Source organism: Corythoichthys intestinalis, chromosome 1, assembly GCF_030265065.1.
Source record: "Corythoichthys intestinalis isolate RoL2023-P3 chromosome 1, ASM3026506v1, whole genome shotgun sequence".
Classification (NCBI taxonomy): domain Eukaryota; kingdom Metazoa; phylum Chordata; class Actinopteri; order Syngnathiformes; family Syngnathidae; genus Corythoichthys; species Corythoichthys intestinalis.
Window position 1 is genome coordinate 2,929,377 of NC_080395.1, and position 17,383 is coordinate 2,946,759.

General features: G+C 43.0%; 1 protein-coding gene across 1 annotated transcript in view; it reads right to left on the bottom strand.

The window, feature by feature from the left end:
- The window catches only part of si:ch211-186j3.6 (neural-cadherin), a 689,510-nt gene that overhangs the window by 248,607 nt on the left and 423,520 nt on the right, over positions 1-17,383 (bottom strand). Inside the window, exons 19-23 of the mRNA XM_057844439.1 lie at positions 14,643-15,107; positions 11,744-11,935; positions 9,322-9,513; positions 5,324-5,767; positions 3,255-3,585 (exon numbers count right to left, since the gene is read on the bottom strand). Coding sequence (XP_057700422.1) covers positions 3,255-3,585; positions 5,324-5,767; positions 9,322-9,513; positions 11,744-11,935; positions 14,643-15,107 — 1,624 coding nt within the window. The remainder of the gene's footprint in view (positions 1-3,254; positions 3,586-5,323; positions 5,768-9,321; positions 9,514-11,743; positions 11,936-14,642; positions 15,108-17,383) is intronic.

Sequence of the window (17,383 nt, forward strand, 5' to 3'; positions counted from 1 at the left end):
CTCTCAGAATGCAGGTCTACTGGTAGTTCCCAGGGTTTCTAAAAGTACTGTCGGAGCTAGAGCCTTTAGCCACCATGCCCCTGTTTTATGGAATCAGCTTCCAGCTAATATTAAAGAAGCCGAGACAGTCTGCAAATTTAAGATTAGATTAAAAACGTTCCTATTCGACAAAGTTTATGGTCAGGCTAGTTGAAGTCTGATTAGACTCACAGTTCAGTCTATGCTGCACTAGAAGCTATCATGCTGGGGGAAGTACAGCCACTGAGTTCTATCTCCTTTTTCTCACTCTACTTACCACTTGTCTTACATTATTTCTATTTTCCAATTATAATATCTCGTTAACTAGTCTCTTCATCACTAGTCACCCGGTGTCCCCTTTCCCCCCTCCCTTCTGGGGAGGGGCTATTTTTCAGCTGCAGCCTCCTGACTATCCGGACCCCTGGCTGGATAGACGTCCTCGTTGCCACCCCCGTCTCATCTGGCTAGATGGACCTCTTCTTGTTCATTTACTCTACTGCATCTTTACAGACTGTAACCCCGTCTGCTAATTCCCATTAGCAGTCCTGGTGCATCCTGTCTATCCATCCTGGGAGTGGATCTCTCCTGACTGTGGTACTCCCCAAGGTTTCTCATTTTCTCACAAAGAGCTTGGAGTTTTTGGAGTTTTTCCTTACCGACATGGAGGGTCCAAGGATGGTGGGTGCCCAGGACTTGAACTTTATTTATTCATCTTTGTTTACTTATTTGTTGTTTCTGACTGTGTATCATATTGCCTCTGCAAAGCCCTTTGAGACAACCTTGTTGTGATTTGGGGCTATACAAATAGAACCGAACACAACACAACACAACCGAACACAACACAACACAACACAACCGAACACAACACAACAGAACCGAACACAACACAACACAACCGAACACAACACAACACAACACAACACAACAGAACCGAACACAACACAACACAACAGAACCGAACACAACACAACACAACAGAACCGAACACAACACAACACAACACAACCGAACCCAACCGAACAGAACAGAACAGAACCGAACCGAACAGAACAGAACCGAACCGAGGATCAATGGTGAAATGTCTGGTCAGATTTTTAGCCACAACCTCCTTCCCTCAGTCAGAGACTTGAAGATGAGTTGAGGCTGGATCTTCCAACATGACAATGAGCCAAAGCACGCAGCCAAGCTGACCAAGGAGTGGCTGCGTAAAAAGCATGTCAAAGTTCTGGAGTGGCCTAGCCAGTCTCCAGACCTTAATCCAATAGAAATTCTTCAGATGGAGTTGAAACTTGGTGTTTCTCAACGACAGACAGCCCCGAAACCTGACAGATCTAGAGAAGATTTGTGTGGAGGAATAGGCCAAAATCCCTGTTTCCATATGTGAAAACCAGGTGAAGAGCTACAGAAAGTGCCTGACCTCTGTAATTATCTTGGTCTTTGAAAAAAGAAAATTTTCCGTTCGTCTGTAAAAGTAAATTTTTCGAAAAAACAACAACAACAAAATGTATCGAGTCCTACAGTTCTATACCAAATCACATAATTTGGACATCAAAAATTCCGGGACAATGAGGGGCATAAAAGTGGTATAAAGAATTTGGAAAAAATTTACGGTTCCCTGGAAATTTGCCAAAAACTTTCCCATTCATTTTTAATGGGATGCAACGTTCAATTTTCCCCATTCAGTTGGATTCCACTGAGGCATATGTAAGTCGATGCCATTGACGGCCATGGACGTCCAAATTTCTCATTCATTTCCAACGGCATTAACTTTGCATTGAGGCCAATTTAGACATATCCCATTGACGGCCATGTATGTCATTTCTCTAGATGACAATGTACTTGAATTCCATTGACGATATGGATGTCCAATTTTTTTCCCCATCCACTTTCAATTGCAATAAATCCAATGTCCCCAAATCAAAAGGAAATGACCAGATATCTATAGAACGTGTCCCCAAAATGTCCCCGATTCCATTGACGCTTATGGAAGGTCATGTCATTTATGGCCATGGACGTCCAAATTTCCCATTCATTTCCAATGACATTTACTTTGTTTAATGCCATTGACGGGTATGGACGTCCAATTTTTTTTTCCATTCACTTACAATGGCATAAAATCCAAAGTCCCCAAATCAAAAGGAAATGACCAGATATCTATAGGACGTGTCCCCCAAATAACCTGATTCCATTGACGCTTAAAGAGGGTCATGCCATTGACGGCCATCGACGTCATAATTTCCCATTCATTTCCAATGACATTTATTTTGCCATTGACGGCTATGGACGTCCAAATTTTTTCCTATTTATTTTCAATTGCAAAAAAAAACAATGTCCCCAAATCAACAGGATAGATATCAATCGGACACGCCCCCCATATGTCCCCAAATGACCTTATATGACCAGGACACGCCCCAAAATGTCCCCAAATGACCTGATATGACCAGGCCACGCCCCCCAAATGCCACCAAATGACCTGATATGACAAGGCCACGCCCCCCATATGTCCCCACATGACCTGATATGACACGGACACGCCCCCAAATGTCCCCAATTGACCTCATATGACCAGGCCATGCCCCCCAAATATCCCCAAATGACCTGATTTGACCAGGCCACGCCCCCCAAATGTTCCCAGATCATCAGGAAGTGACCTGATACTGTCCCTGAAATGTCCCCAAACCAACCTGGGCGGGTCTAAGATCTGTATCTCCACACAACAAAGACCCAGAGTGATTTCTCCAGAAATTGTAGTTTCTAGTTGCAAACAAAGCCTTCTGCACTAAATATTAGCACTGATTTTGTCAGGGGTACAAACACTTATTAACCCCAGTTGACAATAAATAAATTAAAGTCACCGGCAGCGTTAGCCGTCGTCGCTAAAAGCCAAGGGATCTGATGCGCGGCTCGAAGGCCGTCTCGCGACTGGAAACGCCTGGAATTGAACGACCACAAATATTCCGGCACGCCTCCGTCGGGACAATCTGGCGCCTGTGGGTCGGCAGCGACACGAGCAGCGGAACAATAAGCCTGCCAAATTGAGCGCCGTCACGGGAGACCCGCCGGCTAATCGACAATCATGTGGACAATGAAAATGTTGATGCTAATGATGGAGGTGAAACAAGCCAGAAAAACACAATAAAAATGCAGCTATTTGCTTTAATTGCCTTAGCTTAACTCTATCGATTACATTTACACCCCGTGGACAAAAATATCGGAACGCGGCTTTCCGAGCTTACCTCTGTGCGTGTTGACGAAAATGGTCTTCTCGCCGCCGACATGCGCGTGGTCGTTGTGGTCGCCGACGGTGACGGTCAGCGTGGAGGTGACTGTTTTGGCGGGACGGCCGCTGTCGCTCATGATCACGGGGATCAGGAACTCCTTCTGACGCTCGCGGTCGAACGTCCGCAGCGCCGTCAAAGTGGCCGTCCCGTTCAGGTTGTCCTTGAGGTAGAAGTCGTTGCCGTGGCGATAGTCAGCTGGGACGGAGAAACGGAATGGGCCGCCGTTCTCAGGGGAGTCGCGGTCCTGAACGCGGAGGAGCATGGACGTCTGGTTCATGTTGACAACCTGATAAAGCAGGGGTGTCAAAATCATTTGAGTTGGCGCAGCAGGGCCGAGAACCGAAAGTGGTATTTGCAATGTGGCATTTTTTTTGCCATGTGGAAAAATGGATTTTGCCATGTGGCAATTTTTGCCATGTCGCAATGTTTTTTGCCATGTGGCAAAATGATTTTGCCATGTGACAATTGTTTTTTTGTAATGTGGTATTTTTATGCCATGTGGCTATTGGATTTTGCCACGTGGCATTTTTTGTCAAGTGGCAAAATTATTTTGCCATGTGGTATTTTTTTTGCCATGTGGAAAAATGGATTTTGCCATGTAGCATTTTTTTCCTTGTGGCAAAATGAATGTTGCCATGTGGCAATGTTTTTTATGCCATGTGGTAAAATGGATGTTGCCACGTGGCAAAAAAATTGCTACATGGCAAAAGCCATTATGCTATGTAATTTTTTTTTTTGCCATGTGGCAAAATGGAGTTTGCCATGTGGCATTTTTTTTGCAATGTTGCATTTTTTTCGCCATGTGGCAAAATGGATTTTGCCATGTTGCATTTTTTTGCCATGTGGCAAAATGGATTTTGCCATGCAAGATTTTTTTGCCATGTGGCAAAATGTATTTTGCCATGTGGCATTTTTTTTGCCATGTGGCAAATTGGATTTTGCCATGTGGTATTTTTTTGCTATGTTGCATTTTTTTCACCATGTGGCAAAATGGATTTTGCGATCTAGCATTTTTTTAGCCATGTGGCAAAATGGATTTTGCCATGTGACATTTTTTTGGATTTTGCCATGTGGCAATTTTTTTTTTTGCCATGTGGCAAAATGGATTTTGCCATATAGATTTTTTTTTGCCATGTGGCAATGATTTTCCCATGTGGCATTTTTTTGCCATGTGGCAAATTGGATTTTGCCATGTGGTATTTTTTTGCTATGTTGCATTTTTTTCACCATGTGGCAAAATGGATTTTGCGATCTAGCATTTTTTTAGCCATGTGGCAAAATGGATTTTGCCATGTGACATTTTTTGGGATTTTGCCAAGTGGCAATTTTTTTTTTGCCATGCAGGATTTTTTTGCCATGTGGCAAAATGGATTGTGCCATGTGAATTTTTTTGCTTCGTGGCAATGGTTTTCCCATGTGGCATTTTTTTGCCATGTGGCAAAATGAATTCTGCCATGTGATATTTTTTGCCATGTGGCAATTTTTTTTTTGCCAAGTGGCAAATTGGATTTTGCCATGTGGCATTTCTTTTGCTATGTGGCAAAATTGATTTTGCCATGTAGCATTCTTTTGCCATGTGGCAAAATGAATTTTACCATGTGACATTTTTTGGATTTTGCCATGTGGAAAAGGTTTTTTGCCATGTGGTAAAATGGATTTTGCCACATTTGCCAAGGAAATGACCAAAAATCAACAGGAAACCGTGTGTAATGCTCAAAACTGAACTCATTGCCTGGCATCGGCTGCCACTGACTGCAATAGACGTCCAATCCGTTTGGGGTGGTAGCCTACATTCGTTCATTCCCTGCCTTCCCTTCCACTTCAAATGGGATTTGACTAGTGATAATCTCATTCCAATTCACAGCAGAAGAATGAAAATAGCTTCTTTTTTGTTTATTAGTTAACCTAAATTCTGCATTTTGGGTCCTGTAAGCCACTGTTGACTCAAAATGGGATGTCCATGTATTTAAACGTTAGGTCATAGGAGGAACTAGATTAACTGAGTCTCAGTTCAGTGAACTCACCTGAGGTGCCGGAAGGTTCTCAAAAACCACCGGCGCATATGCAGCCTCAAACTGCGGCCCGTTATCGTTGACGTCCAGCAGCGGGAGCTCCACGGTGGCGCTTCCCGACAACGCGGGAACCCCATGGTCGGTGGCAACAACCACCAGGTGGTGCTGTGCCACCTTCTCTCGGTCCAAAGCCCGGGCCACTGTCAGGACACCCGATTGGTCGACGGCGAAGAGTCCATCCGGGTCCGAGTCTCGGGACAGGCTGTAGACCAGCTGACGGTTCTGACCAGAGTCCGAGTCGCTGGCTACCAGGCGGGCCACGCTTGTCCCCACTGGGACGTCCTCCGACAGGGGTCCAAGAGATAGTAAGTGCGGGATGAAGACCGGAGCGTGATCGTTGTAGTCGTCCACTTCAACAGCACAGTGAAGAAGGCTGGAGAAGTCCAAGTCTTCAACCTGAATTAACAAACAATAACTGTGGCTTCATGTGGATAGGTTGCCTTTCTAACGGTGAGCCAATCAGGGTGAAGCAGGTGCTGCAGATGTGAATACTATCTGCTTGAGTACTATAGTTTAGATATTAATTTTGAGTGAAGATGTGGCTTGCACCAATCTACGATCCAAGTTTTTCGAGTCAGCCTGTCGAGTCTCAAGTTATTGCCTCACAAGTGAGTTGAGTCAAGTAGGGTCATAAGGTTATGTCGAGTCGAGTCATAAAGTTCTGTCGAGTCATAAGATTCTGGTGAGTCGAGTCAAGTCATAAGGTTCTGCCGAGTCGAGTCGAATCTCAAGGTCATGTCAAGTCCAACGGAGTCACAAGGTTGTAAAGATGAGTCATATCAAGTCAAAAGGTCCAAGTTTTTCAAGTCAGCTTATCTCTAGAGTCTCGAGTCATTGTCTTACGAGTCGAGTCTTGAGTTATTGCCTCACAAGTCTAGTCGAGTCTTGTCGAGTCAGGTCAAAGGGTTATGTCGAGTCAAGCAGTCACAAGGTTGTAAAGACGAGTTGTGTCAAAAGGTTGTCAAGTCGAGTCATAGGTTGTTCTGTGAGGGCATGGTGAAAGCAACCAAGGTGACCAAGGAGGTCAGGTCAAGTAGGAACTAATCTACAATCCAAGTTTTTCGAGTCAGCTTATCGAGTCTCGAGTTAGTGTCTCACGAGTCGAGTCGAGTCTCGAGTTATTGTCTCACGAGTGGGGCAAATAAGTATTTGGTCAACCACTAATTGTGCAAGTTCTCCCACTTGGAAATATTAGAGAGGCCTGTAATTGTCAAAATGGGTAAACCTCAACCATGAGAGACAGAATGTGGAAAAAAAATCCAGATAATCACATTGTTTGATTTTTAAAGAATTTATTTGCAAATCATGGTGGAAAATAAGTATTTGGTCAATACCAAAAGTTCATCTCAATACTTTGTTATGTACCCTTTGTTGGCAGTAACGGAGGCCAAACGTTTTCTGTAACTCTTCACAAGCTTTTCACACACTGTTGCTGGTATTTTGGTCCATTCCTCCATGCAGATCTCCTCTTGAGCAGTGATGTTTTGGTGCTGTCGTTGGGCAACACGGACTTTCAACTCCCTCCTCACCCCGTGGCGTCAAAATGATAACATGAACGGGGAGCAAAAATCCCAGAACCACACGGGGGGACCTAGTGAATGACCTACAGAGAGCTGGGACCACAGTAACAAAGGCTACCATCAGTAACACAATGCGCCACCAGGGACTCAAATCTTGCAATGCCAGACATGTCCCACTGCTGAAGAAAGTACACGTCCAGGCCCGTCTGCGGTTCACTAGAGAGCATTTGGATGATCCATAAGAGGACTGGAAGAATGTGTTATGGTCAGATGAAACCAAAATACAACTTTTTGGTAGAAACGCAGGTTCTCGTGTTCGGAGGAAAAAGAATACTGAATTGCACCATACCCACTGTCAAGCATGGGGGTGGAAACATCATGCTTTGGGGCTGTTTTTCTGCAAAGGGATCAGGACGACTGCTCTGTGTAAAGGAAAGAATGAATGGGGCCATGTATCGAGAGATTTCGAGTGAAAATCTCCTTCCATCAGCAAGGGCATTGAAGATGAGACGTGCCTGGGTCTTTCAGCATGACAATGATCCCAAACACACAGCCAGGGCAACAAAGGAGTGGCTTCGTAAGAAGCATTTTAAGGTCCTGGAGTGGCCTAGCCAGTTTCCAGATCTCAACCCAATAGAAAATCTGTGGAGGGAGTTGAAAGTCCGTGTTGCCCAACGACAGCCCCAAAACATCAATGCCCTAGAGGAGATTTGCACGGAGGAATGGGCCAAAATACCAGCAACAGTGTGTGAAAAGCTTGTGAAGAGTTACAGAAAATGTTTGGCCTCTGTTATTGCTAACAAAGCGTATCCATAACAAAGTATTGAGATGAACTTTTGGTATTGACCAAATACTTATTTTCCACCACGATTTGCAAATAAATTCTTTAAAAATCAAACAATGTGATTTTCTGTTTTTTTTTTTCCCACATTCTGTCTCTCATGGTTGAAGTTTACCCATGTTGACAATTACAGGCCTCTCTAATATTTTCAAGTGGGAGAACTTGCACAATTAGTGGTTGACTAAATAGTTATTTGCCCCACTGTATTACCTTACAAGTCGAGTTTTGTCGAGTCAGGTCATAAGGTTATGTCGAGTAAACAAGAGTCACAAGGTTGTAAAAATGAGTCAAGTCAAAAGGTTGTCAAGTCGAGTCACAGGTTGTTCCATGAGGGCATGGCGAGATCAACCAAGGTGACAAAGCGGATCAGAGGCAAGTAGGAACTAATCTACGATCCAGGTTTGTTGAGTCAGCTTGTCGAGTCTCGAGTCATTGTCCCACAAGACCAGAAGAGTAGAGTCTTGAATTATTGCTTCACAAATCGAGTGGAGTCCAGTCATGAGGTTATGTAGAGTCAAGTCAAAGTTATGTCAAGTCATAAGGTTAGTTCGAGTCAAGTCAAGTCGATTCAAGTCGTGCAATAAGGTTGTCAAGACGAGTCATATAATGTCAAACGTTGTAAAGATGATTCGTGTCAAGTCAAAAAGTTGTCAAGTTGAGTCGAGTCACAGGTTGTTTCGTGGGGCCATGGCGAGAGGGGCCAAGGTCACCAAGTGGAACAATAACAGGTAAGAACCAACCTAACAACGAAGTTTTTCGAGACACCTCGTCGAGTCTCAGATCCGTGTCTCATGAGTCAAGTAGAGTCTCGAATTATTGCCTCGTACGTCGGGTCGAGTCATAAGGTTATGGAGAGTCGTGTCTAGTCTCAACGTCATGTCTAGTCGAGCCGAGTCACAAGGTTGTAAAGACGAGTCATTTCAAGTCAAAGGTTGTAAAGACAAGTCGTGTCAAGTCAAAAGGTTGTCGAGTCACAGGTTGTTCCGTGAGGGCATGGCGAGATCGGCCAATATCACCAAGCAGATCACTGGCAGATAGGAACCAATCTAGTTTTTCAAGTCCTCTTATCGAGGTTCGAGTCATTGTCTCATGAGTCAAGTCCAGTCTCCAGTTATTACCTCACAAATTTGGTCGCGTCTCGAGTCTTAGACCCTCCCAGCTCAAGCGAGTTAAGTCCGAGTCTGCATTTTTTTTCTTCAAATCCGAGTGGAGCTGTGGTTTCCTAGCAAACATTTGGAACACTGAATCTGGCATGCCAGGTTGAAGTACAGTACTTTTTGATTGAATTAATACCTGGTTTAATGGTTTTACACTTTCTCTAATTCCTATGAATTATGATGATTTTGTAAATTCTCCGAACTTTCAACGTCACTTTTATGAAACTCAAGTGCCTCACTTGAACGCTCACACCTCGTCCTGCACTTTTACAGAGAGAAAAAAAAGTAGGCAATCGTCGAGCCATTTGTGAGGCAGATTGCCGCGCTGCGAAAAGTGCAAAAGTGAATCATTTCCTTTCATGTCCTCAAGTGACCCTTAAAAGTTTCCCGGCATGTGGCGGATTGACTCTCACGCTGCCAAAACATGAGTACCTTGATTGTGAGATTGAACCTCTGCTCGCTGTGCCTTTCGTAGTCCAGACGCTTCTTGAGTCGAAGGCTACCGCGCTGTTCCGCTTTGTTGCTAAACATGTAGAACTTCTGTTCCTGGTCTCCGGCCACCACGCTGAAGGTCAGTTGGCCATTTTCGCCCGTGTCGCAGTCCTCCGCTCTCAGCTCCAACACCTACGGGAACGTTACGTTGCATTGTGGGGTCATTTATTCTGGTCAGATCATTCTGGAACATTTCAAGTCAATTCCTGTATTTTTGGTCACTTCATTTTTCCTTTTGGGATTTTTACAGGTCACCTTTTGATGATTTTTGGCATATACAGGTCACTTCCTGTTGATTTTGGGTAACGACAGGTAACTTCCTGTTAATTTCGGGCATTTAGAGGTCACTTCTTGTTGATTTGGGGCATTTACAGGTCAATTCCTTTTGATTTTGGTCAGTTACAGGTAAGTTCCTGTTCATTTGGGGCATTTATGGGTCACTTCGAGTTGATTTGGGGCAATTTCAGGTCACTTCTTATTGATTATGGGAAAAAACAGGTCGCTTTCTAATAATTTTGGGCATTTAAAGGTAACTTCCAGTTGAATGTTGGCAGTTATAGGTCACTTCCAGTTGATTTAGGGCATTTACAGGTCCGTTCTTGTTGATTTTGGGGCATTTAAAGGTCACTTCCTGTTAATTTTGGGCATTTATAGGTTGTAAATGGCGTGTGGGTCTGTGAATTGCGGGCACTTCCGTTTTTGCATTTATTTTGAAAGGCACCGCGCACAACCCCATGCTCCCGTCTTTTTCTTAATGAGGAAATCTAGCACACCTGTCTGTAAACCTGTCCACACGCTGCACTGTCTGAGAAGCAGCGCAGCCACATCGTAGGTGAGTCCACAAATAAATTGCAAGAGTTATTATTACTGCGGGAATTTATGTTTATATTCGTTTGGCTTGTATTTGTTTGTGTAAAGACTGTAGTGTGGAGAGGTTATATTGGTCCGATTGAAGATAGCGCGCTTGGAAAGCAGATGGAGGTAGGAGAAATGGAAATGTTTATTGTTGGTTTTGTGAATTGTATTTTAATGCCACACTGTTGTTACGTTTCTGAAATTTTGTAGTTTTCACGGTGTCAACTAAAGAACAAAAAATGACTGAAAATAACACCCGTCAAAGCCCTCTGCGTGTCGCATCATTCCGAGCGGTCAGCTACAATAGGTCTCTTCTAATTGATTTTGGGCATTTACAGGTCTCTTCCAGTAGATTTATGGCAGTTACAGGTCACTTCCTGTTGATTGTGGGGAATTTACAGATCAATTGTTGATTTGGGGCAATTACATCTCACTTCCTGATAATTTTGAGGCACTTACGGTCCCTTCCTGTGGATTTTTGGGCATTTACAGGTCCCTTCCAGTAAATTTCGGGGCATTTACTGCCATTTTCTGGTTATTTTGGGTTACTGAAAAGGAAGTGACTCAAGAATGTCCCCAAAAGAATAGGAAGTGACTCTAAATCAACAGTAAGTCACCTGTCAATGCCCTAAAATGAATAGTAAGTGACCTAATATATGCATATAATATCTGTCAATTCATCCATCCACCTTCCTGGTAACTCATTGGTTGAGTTTATATGGTGCATTTTCCCTGCCCTGTCATACCCTTATCTTACCTGTCCTCCCTCTTGGGTGTCTATCACCACTAATGCCACTGAATGACTAAATGACTTTAAACACTTGTCAGTATTACATCTTTTGCATGTTAAAAATAATAATATCAATAAAATATTGTCCTAAGATTACAATCCTGCCCTGTCATACCTTAGTCATTCCTGCCCTCTCGGCCAAAAATATTAAGACCCTAAAAAATTTCAGAGCCTCCAGACGTCCTAAAATGCCATTTTTACATGTCAGAGGCGAATAAAGAAGATTGAGCAGTACTTACCTCACAATTGAATAGAATATTTTAGTTCCAGATTCATATTTTGTTCACGTTCCTGCATCTATTCCGGACGAAAGCTTTGGATTTATGAGTGTTTGCAGTCTTCATTTTTTTCCCCGCCACAGAGCTGAGAACTCAAAGCGAGCGCTTAAAGGGAATATAAAAACTGCAGTGAATTTTTTTTTTGAGGGGGGGCTCCTGAGCCAGGAAGAGGAAAGATTACACCCGAACAATATCCCCCCAAGTTTTCGCATTAAATTTTTAATGGCGCTAACGTCAAGTAAAGTTTGACTTTGTTGAGTTTTTGTTTGTTTGGAACAAAATAAAAGTGAATGCAGCAATGAAGAGTCTGAGATATTTGCCGGACGTCAGCTTTCAGGAGGGTAAAACTGAATGATCGTGTAGCTGTGCCATTGACAGCAATAGACGTCGAATAAAATTCAACCGGGAGGAGCTGGCAGTAAACGATGAGATGGCTTACCTCCGCGTTTGGCTCGGCGTTCTCAGAGATTCTTGCCAGGCAAGCACGTTCGAGGAACCTGGGCGCGTGGTCGTTGACGTCGGTGATCTGAACGGTCGCCGTGGCCGTTCCCGCCATGCCGCCTCCGTCTCTGGCCTCCACTACCAACATGTAGGACTCCACTTGCTCTCGGTCCAGACCGCCCATGGCCACCTAAGTCAAAGTTTCCAAAAACACGGCAAATTTAGGTCTATGATGACGTAAGAGTTATTTCTGTTCCAATTAGCTCAAGAAACTAAAGGCGTATTCTAATCTTACCAGGACCAAGTCCACAGTTCACGTTTTTTGGACCGCACCTTGATACATTTGGTCCGCACATTTGTCGTGGTTCCTTGTCACATTGCAATTTTAACAAGCGACCCAAGATTGACAACAAAACTACACAGTACCTTGTTTTTTTGTACGCAACACTACGACTTTTTTCTCTTAATATTACGTGAAGTTCCGTCGTTTTACAGACAAATGCACGAGTCACTATGATCCGAGTCAAAAGTAAGTTTTGAGCCTTACCTGTTGTGGGCAAGACAAGTCGAGTCACGAGGTTATGTCAAGTCAACTCGAGTCTAAAGGTCATAGCGAGTGAAACTGAGTCACATAGTTGGAAAGATGAGAAGTGTCAAGTCAGAAGTTGTCAAGACAAGTCATGTCAAGTCAAAAGTTTGTCGAGTTGAGTTCTAGGTCACTCAAAGCCTTCACGATTGTTCTACGATCCAATTTTGTCAAGTCAGCTTGTCGAATCAAGTCATGAGGTTATGTCGAGTTAAGTTGAGTCGAGTCATATTTTATGTTTAGTCACAAGGTTTTAAATACGAGTTTTGTCAAGTCAAAAGGTTGTTGAGTCGAGTCAAATCAAGTCTCAAGGTCATGTCGAGTCGAGTCACTAGGTTATTTTGAGTCAAGTCTCGAAGTCATGTCGAGTCGAGTCACAAGGCTGTGAAGATGAGTCATGTCAAGTCAAATGGTTGTCGAGTCTCGAGGTCATGTTGAATCAAGTCACAAGGTTGTAAAGATGAGTCATGTCAAGTCAAAAGGTTGTTGAGTCATGCGAGTCATAGGTCACTCAAGGCCTTCACGATTGTTCTACGATCTAATTTTGTCAAGTCAGCTTGTTAAGTCAAGTCATGAGGTTATGTCGAGTTAAATTGAGTCGAGTCATATTTTATGTTGAGTCAAGTTGAGTTGAGTCACAAGGTTTTAAATACGAGTTGTGTCAAGTGAAAAGGTTGTTGAGTCGAATCAAATCGAGTGTCAAGGTCAGGTCGAGTCACGAGGTTATTACGAGTCAAGTCTCGAAGTCATGTCCAATCGAGTCACAAGGCTCTGAAGACGAGTCATGTCAAGTCAAAAGGTTGTCGAGTCTCGAGGTCATGTCGAGTCGAGTCACAAGGTTGTAAAGACCAGTCATGTCAAGTCAAAAGGTTGTTGAGTCGAGTCAAATCGAGTCTCAAGGTCATGTCGAGTCGAGTCACGAGGTTATTTCGAGTCAAGTCTCGAAGTCATGTCGAGTCGAGTCACAAGGCTGTGAAGACGAGTTATGTCAAGTCAAAAGGTTGTCGAGTCTCGAGGGCTTGTCGAGTCGAGTCACAAGGTTGTAAAAACGAGTCATGTCAAGTCAAAAGGTTGTTGAGTCGTGCGAGTCATAGGTCACTCAAGGCCTTCACGATTGTTCTACGATCCAATTTTTTCAAGTCAGCTTGTCGTATCAAGTCGTGAGGTTATGTCAAGTTGAGTCGAGTCATATTTTATGTTGAGTCAAGTTGAGTTGAGTCACAAGGTTTTAAAGAAGAGTCATGTCAAGTCAAAAGGTTGTTGAGTCGAGTCAAATCTAGTCTCACGGTCAAGTCAAGTCGAGTTACGAGTTTATTACGAGTCAAGTCTCGAAGTCATGTCGAGTCGAGTCACAAGGCTGTGAAGACGAGTCATGTCAGGTCAAATGGTTGTCGAGTCTCGAGGTCATGTTGAATCGAGTCACAAGGTTGTAAAGATGAGTCATGTCAAGTCAAAAGGTTATTGAGTCGTGCGAGTCATAGGTCACTCAAGGCCTTCACGATTGTTCTACGATCCAATTTTGTCAAGTCAGCTTGTCGAGTCAAGTCACGAGGTAATGTCAAGTCGTGTCAAGTCAGAAGGTTGTTAAGTCGAGTCAAATCGAGTCTCATGGTCATGTCGAGTCGAGTCACGAGGTTATTTCAAGTCGAGTCGTAAGGTTATGTCAGGTCTAGTCTCGAGGTCATGTTGAGTCGAGTCCCATGGTTTTAAAGACGAGTCTTGTCAAGTCAAAAGGTTGTCGAGTCAAGTCTCGAGGTCATGTCGAGTCGAGTCACAAGCTTGTATGGACAAGTCATGGCAAGTCAAAAGGTTGTCGAGTCACACGTTAGTCAAGGTCTTGACTATTAAGTAGGCAAAATAATCACCTAAGTATTAATTATTTTTTGGGAAACCAATCTACGATCCAACTTTTTCGAGTCACCTTGTTGAGTCTCGAGTCATTGTCTCACGAATCTAGTCTAGTTTTATTGCCTCACAAGTCCAGTCGAGTTTCGGATCTTTCCAGTTCAAGTGAGTCAGGTCCGAGTTTTTTTCCCAAGTCCGAGTCAAGTCGCGAGTCATCGAATTTGGGATTCGAGTCGATTTGAGTCAGAGTCCCGGTAAAATAATATATATATCATAATATTGCAACTATTGTTTGTAACGTCACAAGTTTAATCTCGTAATATTATAATGTGTGACTTTATTTAAGTCTTGAGAGTTGCCACACCACTAAATAGCCTCCTGCATCACATTTTGGGTCATGTAGTCCATGTAAGATGACTTGAGGTTTTAGGGGGAATAGTGCAGAAACAAGTGCCAGCATACAAACCGTAATGGTTCCAGTGGCAGGGTTGATGGCGAACATCTCGGAGAAGGCGGGAACGCCCCCGATCTCGGCCAAGCTGCCAACGATACGGTAAGACAGGACGGCGTTCTGGCCCACCGCCGCGTCATCCAAGTCTGTGGCCGTCATCTCCATCACCGACGTGCCGGCCGGCGAGTTCTCGGCCACGTCACCGTGGCAACTGGGCGCGCAGGTGAAGACGGGCGCGTTGTCGTTGATGTCCCACACGTTGATGATAACGTCGGTGAAGCCCGTCAGGCCTTCGCCACCCTCGTCCGTGGCCAGCACCACGAAACGCCAGACGGCGCGCTCCTCGCGGTTCAGCGTCCGCTGGGCGTAGATCTTCCCCGTCAGCTCGTCGATGACGAACTCGCTCTCGGCGCCTTGGCCGTGGAGCGAGTAGCGGAGGGCTTCCTGGTCGGCGTCCTTGTCCGGGTCGGACGCCGTCACCTGCCGTGTAGAGGAGCCACAACGCGCTTTGTTATCAAATAAATTCACTCAGGTTACTTGAAGTTCCGCTCTGAGACCCCCAATTTGGCCAAATTAAAAAAATTTCCTCGACGCATGTGTGATACATCTTTGGAAAGCTTAAAATCTCAATTTTCTGGGGGAAGAAAATTTTGAATTGGAGGGAATTTTAAACAAAAAAAAGCTTAAACCCTAACTGGAGGTTAGCATAATTAAAGACGCCATGATTTTTAACGAGATTATCGCATATTTACCTCTTTTTGAGCCAAAAACTCCATGTACCATGTATCACCGAGTGTCAAGACACCGCTGTGAATGGCCACAGCCGGATTTTTGGGGTATTTTATGGGTGAAACATGGGAATATAACAAGGGTCGCTATGCAAAAATCGCAAAAATCAAGGAGGGGTCGAGATTTTCATTTTCATAAATTTACCCTTTTAAATGTTTTTTTCTTTTTTTTTTTAAATTTGTCTTTGGATTGATTACCATCTGAAATATTGGGGAAAATGCGACAGTAACGAAAAAAAATACAATTAAGCGATAGTTATGAGGTAGATATCCGTGACTTTTACAGATGGAATTTTTTTCATTGTGACGTAATTTGTATAAAAGTTTAAAATATGCGAGTGAATTATTTTTTTTCAAGTGTTTGTTTTTTCTTAAACTAAATATTAGACATCAATTAATGATTCTAGGCTAAAAATGACAGACATTTCAAATAATAAATACAATTACTTCTTTTTATGGATAGGTTGACAAAAAAAAAAACGGTTGCGCGACGTCTGTAAACGGGGGATTCCAGGGTAAAACGGACAAATTAAAAATAGTTCGAGGAATTAATGCGTCATGAATCTGCTATGGCAGCATAAAGACATGTCTTTCTATCAAACACAACAGTTCCTTTGGCTTAAAATACAGCAGTTTATTTTAAAGAGGGGTGCAAGAGCAGAAAATGCTTTTTCAGCCTTGTCCGTGTTTTCCACCATGTTTTTTCTAGGGCTGTCAAAATTATCGCGTTAACGGGCGGTAATTAAATTGTTTCAATTAATCACGTTAAAATATTTGACACATTTAACGCACATGCTCAAACAGATTAAAATGACAGCACAGTGTCATGCCCATTTGTTGTTTTTTGGTGTTTTGTCGCCCTCTGCTGGCGCTTGGCTGCGACTGATTTTATGGGTTTCAGCACCATGAGCATTGACATTAACAATGGCGAGCTACTAGTTTATTTTTTGTTTGAAAATTTTACAAATTTTCTTAAAACGAAAACATTAAGAGGGGTTTTAATATAAAATTTTTATAACTTCCACTAACATTTATCTTTTAAGAACTATCAGTCTTTCTATCCATGGATCGCTTTAACAGAATGTTAATAATGTTTATGCCATTGACGGTCATGTACGTCCAAATTTCCATTGCATTTTCAACGGCAGAAAACCGTGTGGTTCTAATTTTTGACCATACTCTTACCATTACAGCCCATTGACATTCAACTTGTTTCAAAGTCAGTCGATGCCATTGACGGCTATGAATGTCCAAATTTCCTATTCATTTTCAATGGCAGAAAAAACTGTATTTGTGATTTTTGATAATACACTTACCATGACACCCCATGTATATTAGACATGCGCCCAAGTAAGTCGATGCCATTAACAGCCATGCGCATCCGTGCCATTGACGGACATGTACGTCCAAATTTCCAATTGGTTTTTAAAGACCTGTGTAGTTGTAATTTTTTTTTTTTTTAACCAAAAAATTACCATTACAGCTCATTGACATTCAACTGGCGCTCAAGTAAGGCGATACCATTGACAGCCATGCAACAGGCAAGTCCTTGAAATGTCCCCAAATCAACAGGAATTGCCCTGATAGATGTGTATCTACCACAGCAAAGCTACATCGTAATTTCTCCAGATATTGCAGTTTCTAATTTGATATTTAAATTAGGGCTTTCAAAATTATCGCGTTAACGGGCAGTAATTATTTTTTTAATCACTTTAAAATATTTGACACAATTAATGCACATACCCCGCTCAAACAGACTAAAATGACAGTACAGTGTAATGTCCGCTTGTTACTTGTTTTTTGGTGTTTGGCGCCCTCTGCTGGCACTTGGGTCCAAATGATTTTATGGGTTTGGGGAGTGAGCATGGTGTAATTATTGACATCAGCAATGGCGAGCTACTAGTTTATTTTTTGTTTGAAAATTTTACAAATTTTATTAAAACGAAAACATGAAGAGTGGTTTTAATA